At 39.2% G+C, this 13,618-nt stretch overlaps 1 protein-coding gene across 2 annotated transcripts in view; it reads left to right on the plus strand.

Annotated features, from left to right (window-relative positions):
• AK3 (adenylate kinase 3) overlaps window positions 1-13,618 on the plus strand; it is a 21,310-nt gene continuing 7,692 nt past the window's right edge. The window contains exons 1-4 of one of the 2 annotated variants that reach the window (XM_068973542.1): window positions 1-262; window positions 10,735-10,854; window positions 11,826-11,998; window positions 12,870-12,988. In XM_068973542.1, coding sequence (XP_068829643.1) covers window positions 112-262; window positions 10,735-10,854; window positions 11,826-11,998; window positions 12,870-12,988 — 563 coding nt within the window. In that variant the 5' untranslated portion in view covers window positions 1-111. The remainder of the gene's footprint in view (window positions 263-10,734; window positions 10,855-11,825; window positions 11,999-12,869; window positions 12,989-13,618) is intronic. The other variant, XM_068973543.1, reaches the window with a different exon arrangement.

Here is a 13,618-nt window from a genome sequence, read left to right on the forward strand (position 1 = left end):
CCCCCTGCTCGCCGCGCAGCCAGCCGGCCGGCCCGGGCGGCGAAGTGGGTGAGCGCGCAGTTTCAGGCCGAAGCTCCACTGTCCGCGCGGGCCCGGCCTCTCTCTGCAGCTATGGGGGCGTCTGCGCGGCTACTGCGCGCAGCGATCATGGGGGCGCCGGGCTCTGGCAAGGGCACCGTGTCTTCGCGCATCACCAAACACTTCGAGCTGAAGCACCTCTCCAGCGGGGACCTGCTCAGAGATAATATGCTTCGGGGCACAGGTTGGGAGCCCGGGCGGGAGGGGTGGCCGCGTGCTGTCACCGGTGGGGCTCTGTGGGCGGAGGGGCCAGGGCGCGGGAAATAGGTCCGGCGAATGCAGGTTCAGGGGTGCGGGCGCAGCCTCTCCCAGTTGCCGCCCAGTGAGGAGTCCTCGGACTGCTGAGCCACTTCTCCTCGAAACCTCTGACCTCAGTGCACAGCTTCAGGAGGGTTACTGAGGGAAGGTACTAGAAAGTTAGGACATGTTCGAAGTTCAAAGATGAGAGGAAACCCCGCGGCTTTGAGAAGTTTGTCCAGCCCCAGTCGCAGCTGCTCCTAAGGGTCCACCGAGCTGTGTATGGCTTATTCTCCTCGTGCCTTTGCCCTTGGAGAATTGTTAGCTCTTTCTCTTTTTACTTTTTGTTTGTTAAACTCTATGGAACTTTCTGGTTCTGACCTTTCCCCCATACTCTGATGACCGAGTATTGTTTATCCTCATTGCTGTCGCAAAATTGGCTTAAATCTTTAGACACGAAAGCTATTCTTGTGCCTTGTTATCGGAAAGATTGTTTTGTTTCTCATTTCAAATAAGTTCTTATAACTCAGCACAAAATCTAGTCAACAAACTACACTGTACAATGGGTGGACTTTATCTTATGTAAACTCAATCTTAAGAAAGCTGTTTTCAAAAAGTCAATGGCAAGGTGAGGTTTTTTTTGTTTTTTGTTTTTCTCTCAGAAGCGTTAACCTTTACTTTCCAAAACAAAGTCATTTTGACGCTCCTTTTAGAAAGTAGAACTAATCGCTTACACAAGTTAAAAAAGAATTGGAAACAATTTTGGATGGAAGTATATAATATTAAAGTCCTCTCGTTCTCTACCTCATTCTTCAGAGGGGAGCAGTGTCATGTGTTTCCTTTTAGAAATCTGTATTTATGTACAAGTATATATATCTGTATCCTTTGTTTTATGCAATATATAATCCTACTAAAAATGGGTTCTGCACCAGTGTGTTTTCGCCTTATATCTGGGATATCTTTCCATCTGAAAACACAGAAATCCGTTTCATTATTTAATGTTTGTGTAGGTGTCTATTTGCTGGATCTGCTATGATTTATTTAACTGATCCCCTACTGATGTGTCATGTAGGTTATTTTTAGGTGAGTTTCCCTTTGTTTTAAAACACTGACTTTTAAATGAAAAGAATAATCACTCCACTGTTTTTTGTTTCTTGGAGTTCTGTGGTTCATCACCTAATCTGGTGAATTACTAGTTTTATTTGTCTCTTCTAACATTCATCTTCAAAAAAAAAATCATAAAGTATTTTGTAGTTAATTAAGCTTCAGAAGATTAAACTGTTTAGCTCACTTGCTGAGTGTTCTTGATCCTATGTATTGATGTCGTTAGGTAACACTGTATAGTCCCCAGTACTGCAACCCGTTGGGGTAAGATTATCCAAACTGGAGAGGAGTAAGGAATCCGAAAGTGAATCTCTGAAAAATAACTCAGCAGTGAGGCATAACTACGTGGTTAGAGACAACCTTCAGTGGAGTTAAAGATATGTTAACTTGTGAAAACAGAAAACTTTAAAAAATTAAATTTAAAGCAAATTAACTGAACTTTTAAAATTAAGAAACAAACCTCTTTATCTATAACATCCCTTGACAAGCCCATCATCCTCTTTCTGACTCCACAACGTGAAAAGAGAGACTAGAGGGAGGCAGGAGAGGATCTTTGGGAAAGATGTTCAGTCTGCCTCAGACACCTGCTCATTCTGGAGTCTCTACAGGCAGTTCTTTAACAACAACAAAAAAAAGCAGGAAATGGAGTTGAGGGAGGTGTCATGAGATTGTTATTACAGATGGTCTGTATCTCAGGTCTAAGCATACATTCTCAATAAATATTTGTGAACGGATTGGATATTTCACACAGGATCAGCACCAGAGGAGAGGTCTAATCTTTTATTTAAAAAATACTGTTTAATGTTTTTTTGATGCGAAGAAAAACATATTTATTATAAAGTCAGAAAAACATGAGAGTATAAAGAAAATTAAAGTCCTTTATAATTCTACCATCCAGACACAGCTATAATTAACTCTTTGGTGCTTTTTCTTCTGTTTTTTCTTTTTTTTCTCTATTGTATTTGCGTGTGTTTGAAAAATTGTTACAGTCTAAATGATTGTTTGGATACCTTCTTTTACACTTATTGTGATTATGTTCACACATCACTAAGTGGTGTTTAAAACGATATTTAATTTCATCAAGATTGCACAATTATTAATTGAAACATTTTCCTATTATTATACCCTTATGTGGTTAACCATTCTTTGCTATAATTAATATTGTTATGATTATGCTGGTACATGAATATTTGGCAGCATCTCCACTTAACTTCCTTCAAATAAATTCCATACTGTGGAATTTCTATAAATACTGTATCCTCAAATAGTGCTAAGGAAGTATGGTGCCAAATTACCTTCCAACCACCATTTCACAATGATTAATCCATGTCTGTGTTTTATAGCTAAAGTTTAAAGTCATCCCAGCAGATGTGATAAAGACCCTGGAAATAAAAGGCAACCTGTTGACAGAAGCAAACCTTGAGTAACTGTAGACCACCAGTGAACCCTGGAGTCAGAAAACTTCAGTGTCTGCCCCTTTGTCATTAGTCCAGCCCTCTCATTTAGAGATGAGGAAACGGAGTTCAGGAGAGGTTAAAGAACTTGCTCAGTAATAAAAAGCAGTCACCGGGAGACAAGTGTGAACACCCAGGTCTCTTGTATGCCAATTAAATTACTCTTTCCATTATGCAGTGTTTCCCAAGTTGAGATTCATGAGATAATTTTAGGTAGACAAAAAATTTTCTCTAAAATAAAAATTAAATTCAAATTTATAAAATCAATAAAAAATTTTATTTCAACTTGTATTTGAAAAAATGATAATTAGCGCACCAACCCTTTAATTTCTTGAACAGTACAGCTTATTAAATTAAAAGAATCTTTAAAAAAAATCTCTTTTCCCATTTTTTTTTAAATTTATTTTTAATTGGAGGATAATTGTTTTACAGTGTTGTATTGGCTTCTTCTGTACAACAATCTGAATCAGCCATAACAATACATATGTCCCCTCCCTCTTGAAACTCCCTCCCACCCCTCAACTCCATCTCATCCCTCCAGACTGTCACACAGTACTATGTTAAGCACCCTGTGGTGGTGGTTTAGTTGCTAAGTTGTGTTCGACTCTTGCAACCCGATGGACTGACTGTAACCCACCAGGCTCTTCTCTTTCCATGGGATTCTGCAGGCAAGAATACTGGAGTGGGTTGCCATTTCCTTCTTGGGAAGTGGATCTTCCCGACCCAGGAATTGAACACGGGTCTCCTGCATTGCAGGCGGATTCTCTACCAACTGAGCTACAAGAGCCTGTATTATATAGCAAATTTCCACTGGCTATCTGTTTTACATATGGCAATATATATGTTTCAACACTACTACCTCAATTTTTCCTACCATCTTCTTCCCACTGTGTCCAAATTCTCTATGGTTGTGTTTCTATTCCTGCCCTTCAAGTAGGTTCATCAGTACCATTTTTCTAGATTCCATATATATATGTGTGTTAATGTATGATATTTGATTTTCTCTTTCTGACTTCATTCTGTGTAACCTCACTAGAACTGACTCAAATGTATTCCTTTTTATGGCTAAGTAATATTCCATTGTTTATATGCCCCACATCTTCTTTATCCATTCATCTGTCAGTGGACATGTAGGTTGCTTCCATGTCCCAGCCATTGTAAATAGTGCTGCAGTGAACATTTGGGTACATATGTCTTTTTGAATTATGGTGTTCTTAGGGTGTTAGCTCAGTTGTGTCTGACTCTTTGCAACCCCATGGACTGTAGCCTACCAGGCTCCTCCCTCCATGGGATTCTCCAGGCAAGAATAGTGAAGTGGGTTTCCATTTCCTTCTCCAGGGGATCTTCCCGACCCAGGGATCGAACCCAGGTCTCCCGCGTTGCAGGCAGACGCTTTAACCTCTGAGCCACCAGGGAAGCCCAGGGTATATGCTCAGTAGTGGGATTCCTGGGTCATATGGCAGTTTTATTCCTAAAAAAACCTGAGTCATTTTAGAGAAATTACATAGTAAATGATAGATCTGCTATGGCAGAAATTGTACGGTTGCCATGTGATTGTCCAAAGTTTGAGAAACTGCACTGCAGCTTGGTGCTTCTCAAAAACATAATCCTGGACTAAATGAACCCCTTTTGAATCTCATTTGTTCTCATTTGTAAATTGAGAAAATTGAACTCGGTAGAATCCTCAAAACATTTGTCAGCTCCCAAGTTTCTGTATATCTAACAAAACTTCTAGTTTGTACACCCAGACAGCATAGCTGTGCCTCGTCAGAATGGTATTGACAGTAGAGCAAATTATTTTTGTAATGGCAAAATTTTTTATTTGTAATAGGTAATACATTTACTTGGTTTTGAACTCCAAAAAATATAAAAGGACATTTAGTGAAAAGATTCTTCCAGAGCTATTTCATGCACATACAATCCATTGTTTATCTCTTTCTTTTTTTCCTTTTTTATACAAATCACAATAAACTACATGCAGTTTCCTACCTTTAACAATATTGCTTTCCATGAGGATTGCTCCATTTCTTTTTTTCTAACAAAGTAAGGTAGGCCTTTTTAAAATTCCATGGCTGGAATCCAGGATAATCCAGGCAGCTCATCTCTTCATCTATCCAGTCATTCATCTGTGGATTTACCAAGCTGGGTACTGGCAACAACAGAGACAAATATATTTCACTGGAGGTGCTCAAGTCAGAACATGCGCAGTCAGATGGCGATTAGTCTGCTTGGGCTGCCGTATGGAATAGCACAGACCAGGTAGGTTAAACACTAGAAGTTTATTTTCTCACCGTTCTGGAAGCTAGAAGTTCAAGACCAAAGTGCCAGCAGGGTTGGTTTTCTGGTGTGGCCTCTCTTGCTGGCATACAAATGGCCTCCTTCTCACTGGATCCTCATGTGGACTTTCTTCTGTTGTGTACATTCTTGATGTCTCTTCCTCTTCGTGTAAGGACACCAGTCATACTGGATTAAAGTCCCCCTTTATGACCTCATTTAGCCTTGATTGCCTACCTAAAGACTCCATTTCTAAATACAGCCACATTGGGGGGCAGGGCTTCAACATACAGATTTTAAGGGGCACACTTCTGTTTATACCAACATGTGAACATGTAGTTTCAACAGTGTGATAAGTGCTCCCACAGAGATAAGTCTGTGACATTAGGGAAGTCCAGAGCAGGAACTTTTGATTGCCTCAGAGGTTAAGGGACATCTCATCAGGAAGTACCTTGAAAGATGAGCAAGAGCTTATCAGGCAACAGAGAAGAGAAAGAGGCTTGTGCAAAGGCTTGGGGAACATAAAGTGCAACTCCTTGTTGGGGCCATGGTTTGAGGGTTGTGTGGGAGTGGTGGGGAGGTAAGTAGAGGAGAGAGATGAGGCCAGACCTACTTGGGCCTTGAGTTGAGATTCTGTCCTGAAGCAGGGAGAAATATAGACCTGGAATGGGAGTTTCTTCTAAGTGCTTCACTGAAGAGGTTTCAGCTTGAGTGATGGTTGGAGGGAGAACAACTGTCAAGGGATGTTTCGATTTTCAGTATTATTCTTGTGAGGTATCCCATGCATGAAAGTATTATGATTTCTATGATGGTTAGAAGAATAAAATGAATACCAAAATGTGGAATATCCATACAGAATTCTATTCTTTAGCCATAAAAAGAAGTATTGATACTTGCATGAATATTACCCATGGATATTACCCATCATCAGGCAGAAAACCTGTACCTTTAGGGTCACCACATGTGCCAACCTATCACATCTTCCCACCCTGCCAAAGGTAACCACTAGGTTGACTCAGAGTCTTTATTATTTGAGAAAGTCTTCTTTTCTAAACCCTTGATTGGGTGTAAAGCTATCATTTGATGCATTCCCTCTTGTTCTAGTTTTGTTTTGCTTCAACATGTTTTTAAAGTAAAGACGTATATACATTATAAGAAAGCTAAGAGCAGTTTTGTCAGAAACTAGATTAATTCTCTAGCTCCTTCTCTTGGCATATGTAAAAGAGAACTGTATTTACATGTTGGTCAGGCCCTCTTTTGTACTTCATAAATGCTCAAACATAAGTTGTTTCTAGATCATTCAGATATGAGGTGTGGTTGGCTTGAGGATTGTTATAAGAATGACTAGACATTAAAAGGAGACATAAAATTAACAATTTTTTTGTATAATACAAATATCATCTCTCAGATTAATATTTCTGTGTTTTAGAATTTCTCATTATTATCCTTAAAAATAAAAAGCTAGTTTTAACCCTTCCTATTTTCCTATAACCTTCCTTTTCTATTTTTGTTGGTGTACAACTTTATAGAAAATTAGCTTGTTTTGAATGATTTAGTTTTAAACTACCTTTTGAGTTTTGTAGGTGTGGAAGCTCACATATTTGTTAATTTTTGGAATCAAAAAAGAAATAGTCTTTTTAGTGAGGAGTCTATTTAGATACAGCATTAAATTATAGGCAATCAAGGGAATAAAAATTTACTGACTGTCCAAAGAATATGCTGGACAAGAGTCCTTCAATAATTTTAACAGGGAATGAAAACCTGAAATGTAATAAACAAACTGCTTACATTTTGATATAGAGAGTTGAATCATTTTTATTTTTTCTTTTAAATGAAAGCAATATGGACTTCAGATTTTAAAAACTGTTGTAAATAGTGATATAGAAAGTTGTTAGTGATAGTGAAAAAGATTGTTAGACTATGCATGGAATTATTTATTCACAGTGTCTGTAGGTTTTAATGTTAACAGTTTTGATGATAATTATCTAAGTAGTGCTGAGTTATATAAGTTATATGAGTGGCTTTTTTTTTTCTCTTGTTTTGCTTACCAGGTATTTTTTGTCTTTACTTTCTTTTTTAAAAAAATCTTTTTTAAGATACAATTCACATACCATAAAATTAACTCTTAAGTTATGAATCACTGTGTTTTTTAAAATTTTTTTGTTGAAGGATAATTGCTTTACAGAATTTTGTTGTTTTCTGTCAAACTTCAACATGAATCAGCCATAGGTATACATATGTCCCCTCCCTTTTGAACCTCCCTCCCACTTTCCTCCCCATCCCACCCCTCTAGGTTGATACAGAGCCCCTGTTTGAGTTTTCTGAGCCATACAGCAAATTCCCATTGGCTATCTGTAATTAAGTTTCCATGTTACTGTTTCCATACATCTCACCCTCTCCTCCCCTCTCCCCATGTCCATAAGTCTATTCTCTCTGTTTGTCCATTGTTGCCCTATAAATAAGTTCTTCAGTACCATTCTTCTAGATTCCATATATGTGTGTTAGAATACAATATTTATCTTTCTCTTTCTGACTCACCTCACTCTGTATAATAGTTTCTAGGTTCATCCACCTCATCAGAACTGACTCAATGCATACCTTTTTATGGCTGAGTAATATTCCACTGTGTATATATACCACAACTTCTTTATCCTTTCATCTGTCAATGGACATCTAGGTTGCTTTCATGTTCTAGCTGTTGTAAATAGTGCTGCAATGAACAATGGGATACATATGCCTTTTTCAGTTTTGGTTTCCTCAGGGTATATGGCTAGGAGTGGGATTGCTGGGTCATGTGGTGGTTTTATTCCTAGTTTTTAAGGAATCTCCGTACTGTCTTCTATAGTGGCTGTATCAATTTACATTCCCACCAACAGTGCAAGAACATTCCCTTTTCTCCACACCCTCTCCAGCATTTATTGTTTGTAGACTTTTTGATGATGGCCATTCTGTCCCGTGTGAGGTAATATCTCATTTTAGTTTTGATTTGCATTTCTCTGATAATGAGCAATGTTGAGCATCTTTTCATGTGTTTGTTAGCCATCTGTATTCTATGGAGAAATGTCTGTTTAGGTCTTTTTTCCACTTTTTGATTGGATTGTTTATTTTTCTGCCATTGAGTTGTATGAGCTGCTTGTATATTTTGGAAATTAATCCTTAGTCAGTTATAGTAATTTGCTATTATTTTCTCCCATGCTGAGGGTTGTCTTTTCACATTACGTATAGTTTCCTTTGCTATGCAAAAGCTTTTAAGTTTAATCAGGTCCCAAGTTTACTTTTGTTTTTATTTCTGTTACTCTAGGAGGTGAGTCATACAGGATCTTGCTTTGATTTATGTGATTGAGTGTTCTGCCTATGTTTTCCTCTAAGAGTTTTATAGTTTCTGGTCTTAACATTTAGGTCATTAATCCATTTTGAGTTTATCTTTGTGTACAGTGCTAGGAAGTGTTCTAATTTCATTCTTTAACATGTAGCTATCCAGTTTTTCCAGCACCATTTATTAAAGAGGCTGTCTTTGCCCCATTTTTGCCTCCTTTGTCAAAAATAAAGTACCCATAGGTGCATGGGTTTATTTCTGGGCTTTCTATCTTGTTCCATTGGTCTATATTTCTGAATCAGTGTTTTTTTTTTTTCTTTAAATTACATTCAGAGTTGTGCAACCATCACCACAGTCAATTTTAAAACATTTTTTATCACCCCCTAAAAGCCACCCTGTTCCCATTACCAGTCACTTTCCATTTCCCCCCAATATTGCCAGCCCTGGACAATCACTGATTTTTCTTCTCTCTAGACTTGCCTACTCTGAACATTTCATATAAATGGAGTGATGTAAGATGTGGTTTTTTGTGTCTGGCTTCTTCCACTTAGCATGTTTTAAAAATTCATACACTATGTAACATGTATCAGTACTTCTTTTTATGGCTAAATAATAGAATTTTGTATGGATATTCCACATTTTATTTACCCACTTGTCACTTGATGAACATTTGGGTTGTTTCCAATTTTTGGCTATTGTGAATAATGTTGCTATGGACATTCATATATAAGTTTTTCTGTGAGCTAATGTTTTTATTTCTTCTGAGAAAATATACCTAAGAGTTGAATCGCTGCATCATATGGTAACTCTGTTTAAACTCGTGAAAAACTGCCAGACTGTTTTCTAAATTGCCTACATCAGTGTTAGGGACTCAGCCCTGGAGAATTGTGATTTTCCTCAATACTCTTGGTGAGTTTGAGCTTTATGTCCCCCAGCATGGTGGTCAAAAGCCTGACAACAGAGATGTTGCACACCAGCAATATATGAGGGTTTCAATTTCTCAACATTCTTGCCAACACTCGTTAGGTCTTTTTGATTACAGCCATCCTGGTGACTGTGAAGTGATGTCTCATTGTGGTGCACACATATTAAGTATGTGGACCTTTCCAATACCGTGTTTTAGTGAGTCCAGGGTGCTCTCAGGCCCAGTTCCAGATATTGTTTGTAAATCTAAGCAGTGCACCTGTCAAATGGCAGCCAATTTCCATGTAGTTAATGTGCTTAGTTAGAAATCTGAAGTTTCATGAATTTGACAATTTAGGATCTTTTCTGAAGTCAGTATGTCAGTTCATACCAGGAATTATGAAAACAGTCATAAGCATTGACTCTTTAATCTCTGATTCCTGAGAATTTATCCATCAGAAATAACTCAGAAGCGCCCCCCCCCCAAAAAAAAGAAAAAAGAAAAAGAATGTTAAGATCTTTTAAAGCAGAAGTGGTAGGGAAAAATCAAGACTAATTTAAAAATTTAAATGTCCAACAGTATATACTGCCATGATAGAGTGTATTTTTATCAAATATAGATATATTTTCCAAAGATGACTGAATGACTATATAAAATCACTGAAAAGTATTTACAAAATGATGGTTAAGTGAACAAACACAAAAATGTAAGTGCACAGATTATTGCAGTGGCATTACAAATTCTGTATGGGTGCAAATAATTTGCTAACAGATGGTGAGAAAATCAAAATACCATTGCACAAGAATAACATACAATTGTAGGTAATATTTTAAAGTGTTCATAAATGCTTTTCAGTGTATTTCATTTATAAAAATGTAACGATCACAGTGTTGATCTGGTCAAAACCTGAATTGTGACAACAGCATCTACTTTAGAGGATTAGAAAAATGTCTACAGTAACAAGATCTCAGGTACTTAAGCTGAGCCACTTAAAAATAATGACTATTTCAATTTCTTATTAAGAAAATAATTTTAGTGTATATGTTTTTCTGATAGAAAATTTAGAAAAATACAGAAAAGTACAAATATGTTAAATCACATAATTCTATCACAGAGATGACTACTGCTAACCTATTGCTTTATATCTTTTCATTATTTTTACATTTATCTATTTTTATATGATGGAAATTTTGAAATAGGCATTGATTCTTTTACAATCTCTTTTTATCACAAAAGTTGATGATGCACATTTTCAAATGAGTGTGTTATCCAGGGGGCTTCTTTAGGCAGCCAGTTTCCTAGAGGCTTAGAATGGGATAGAATAAAGGCACTTGCTGACTTGCCTTTTTTTCCTGCCTCTAATGTAGAAATTGGTGTTTTAGCCAAGACTTTCATTGACCAAGGGAAGCTCATCCCAGACGACGTCATGACTCGGTTGGTCCTTCATGAGCTGAAAAATCTCACCCAGTATAACTGGCTGTTGGATGGTAGGTGGAGCATTGAGAATATTTCAGCTGCCCAAAAGGATGCATGCAGACTGGAGCGTGAGCATTGCACGTGCTACAGAAACAGATGGTGGGCAGGACTGTGTGCCGCCACTCCTGACCCTGGGGACTTGGGGGCCAGTCTTCTTCTCTGTCCTGCTGCTTTTTTTAAATGCAAAGAGGGAAGTGCACTGCATTATTTCTAAGCTCCTTCAGATATGACTTTTGTTCCTGCTCCCCTTTTTGAGAATATTTAGGATGAGGGCGGATCCCAGAAGGAAGAAGGAAGGACGGAGGGTAACTTACAGTAAGATGTAAACTTTCCCCAGCCAGGGGTGCCGCGGGATCCTTGAGGATAGGTTGATTTTTAGTTTTTAGAGGGAGGTCTTTATTACAAGGAATTTGCTTACGCAGTTATGAGGCGGACAAGTTTCAGGATATTCAGAGTGGGTTAGGAAGCCGGGGACCCAGGAGAGCTGGTAGTGTGATGGTGTAGTTCGAGTCTGAAGGCTGGTGAAACCTAGGAAGACCTGATGTTTGAGTTTGAGTCCAAAGGCAGGAAAAAGCCATATCCCACTCCAAGGCAGTCAGGTAGGAGGAATTCCCCCCTATCTTCTGGAGAGGGCCAGCCCTTTGTTCCATCCAAGCCCTCAGTGGATTAGATGGGGCCCACCCACATTAGGGATAATAGTCTGCTTTACTCAGTCAACTGATTTAAATGTTAATCCCCGCCCCCCACACACAAAGACACCCTCATAGACATATCCAAAATATTGTTTGACCAAATATTTGAGCAACCTTTGGTCTGGACAAGGTAATATATAAAATATTAACTGAGGGCTGCCCTACAAGTGTCACCAGCCTTCCTGGTGTTACTGCTTTTGTTCAGGTTGCTCAACATTAATTTTCTTCCTTCTCCCCTCTCTCCCCTTGGTCCTTTCTTTCTTTGTTCATTTTTAACTTAATTTGTAAAGGCTTTCCAAGGACACTTCCGCAGGCAGAAGCCCTGGATAGAGCCTATCAGATTGACACAGTGATTAACCTGAATGTGCCTTTTGAGGTCATCAAGCAGCGCCTTACTGCTCGCTGGATCCATCCAGGCAGCGGCCGTGTCTACAACATCGAGTTCAACCCTCCCAAAACCATGGTGAGTAGTTGGGGTAGAACTGACTCTGCCTTCTGCGCAGCCAGCTGTCTCCAGATGACAGATGACCTCTGTCATCTGGAGACAGTTGCCCTCAAAGATTACATTGATATTCCTGGATGACCAGAACTCCAGAGGGCATGTTCTCAGATTACTTGCATAGTCTGCTGATTTAGTCCAGTCAACTTGGTGGTAAAGACATCCTCAGAGGCAACAGGGGTTTGTTGTTCCTTCAAAAGCATGTGTTGATTTTCTACTCTGCCAGGTGTTGTGTTAAGCATTGGGGCAGTAGGGATTAATGACACCTTGGGTTATTTAGGGATTACAGTTCAGATTCTCAATCTGTAGCTGAATCCTTTTCATATAGGTATAATATCACAGGCTTCCCTGGTGGTTCAGATGGTAAAGAATCTGCCTGTAATGCAGGAGACCCAGGTTTGATCCCTGTGTCAGGAAGATCCCCTGGAGAAGGGAATGGCTACCAACTCCAGTATTCTTTCCTGGAGAATTCCATGGACAGAGGAGCCTGGGAGGCTACAGTTGCAAAGAGCTGGACATGACTGAGTGACTAACACTTTCACTTTTTTTCATAATATGCATATAATATACATGTAATATATAATACAAAATTATTTAGAGGCTGCTTAAAGAACCTTTGGCTGTAAAAAGAAGGTGATTGCCACCGTGGAAACATTCCTGGGGTCTCATGGCACTGTGTTGCAATGACTTGGGTTTGAATTTGATTCCATTTACTTAAAAAGCACATTTTTGTGTGGTGCTTACATAGATGTCTGTTTACAAATCAGTTAACTACCTATAAAAATATCCTTCAAAACTATGATGCTTGATGCTGGCCCTTCTAACTCCCATTTAGGGAATTGATGATCTGACTGGGGAGCCTCTTGTACAGCGTGAGGATGATAGACCAGAGACAGTTGTCAAGAGACTGAAAGCTTATGAAGCCCAAACAGAGCCCGTCCTGGAGTACTACCGGTAAGTTGGTTGCTTTTCAGAACTTCTCTTATATGATGAATCACTAAATTATTTTCTGATCTTTCATGCTTTCCAGCCAAAATGCTAAAATACCAGACGATCCAACTCGAGTTAGTTTAAATAATAAAAGGAAATTTATTTATGACACAATTCCAGGAGGTAGTTTGGGCTTCAGCTGCCCCCAGGTTTGATCAGAATTTTGCTCATCTCCGGTTTGTATTGGCTCTGTCCTTATACTTCCTGCATAGTTGCTGATGGTTGCTAGGGGCAGGCACAGCATCCTCTTTATGAAAGGGTGAGGGGTCACCTTTTCCCCAGTGAACAGAAGTGCTAGAATTAACCAACTTGAGCAGCTACTGTGGTCAGAGAATGCCTTGCATTTTAGGCCTAGGTTACTGTGCATTTCTGAGCCAGTCGCTGGGATGGGAGAGATTATACTGATTGGTCCACACCCAGAGCAGGCAGTGGGTCAGTCTCACCCAAACTCTGCTGTCTGGTGGAGGGAGGGAGGGCTGGGGTGAATGCCAGGAAGGCAAACCTAATGGTGCCCACTCCCTGTGACAGTAGAGGACACTATAGCACAAAAGCTTCTCAAAGGGCAGCTAATCCTCAGATCATTTATTTGGCAGA

Source organism: Capricornis sumatraensis, chromosome 6 (assembly GCF_032405125.1).
Source record: "Capricornis sumatraensis isolate serow.1 chromosome 6, serow.2, whole genome shotgun sequence".
NCBI lineage: Eukaryota > Metazoa > Chordata > Mammalia > Artiodactyla > Bovidae > Capricornis > Capricornis sumatraensis.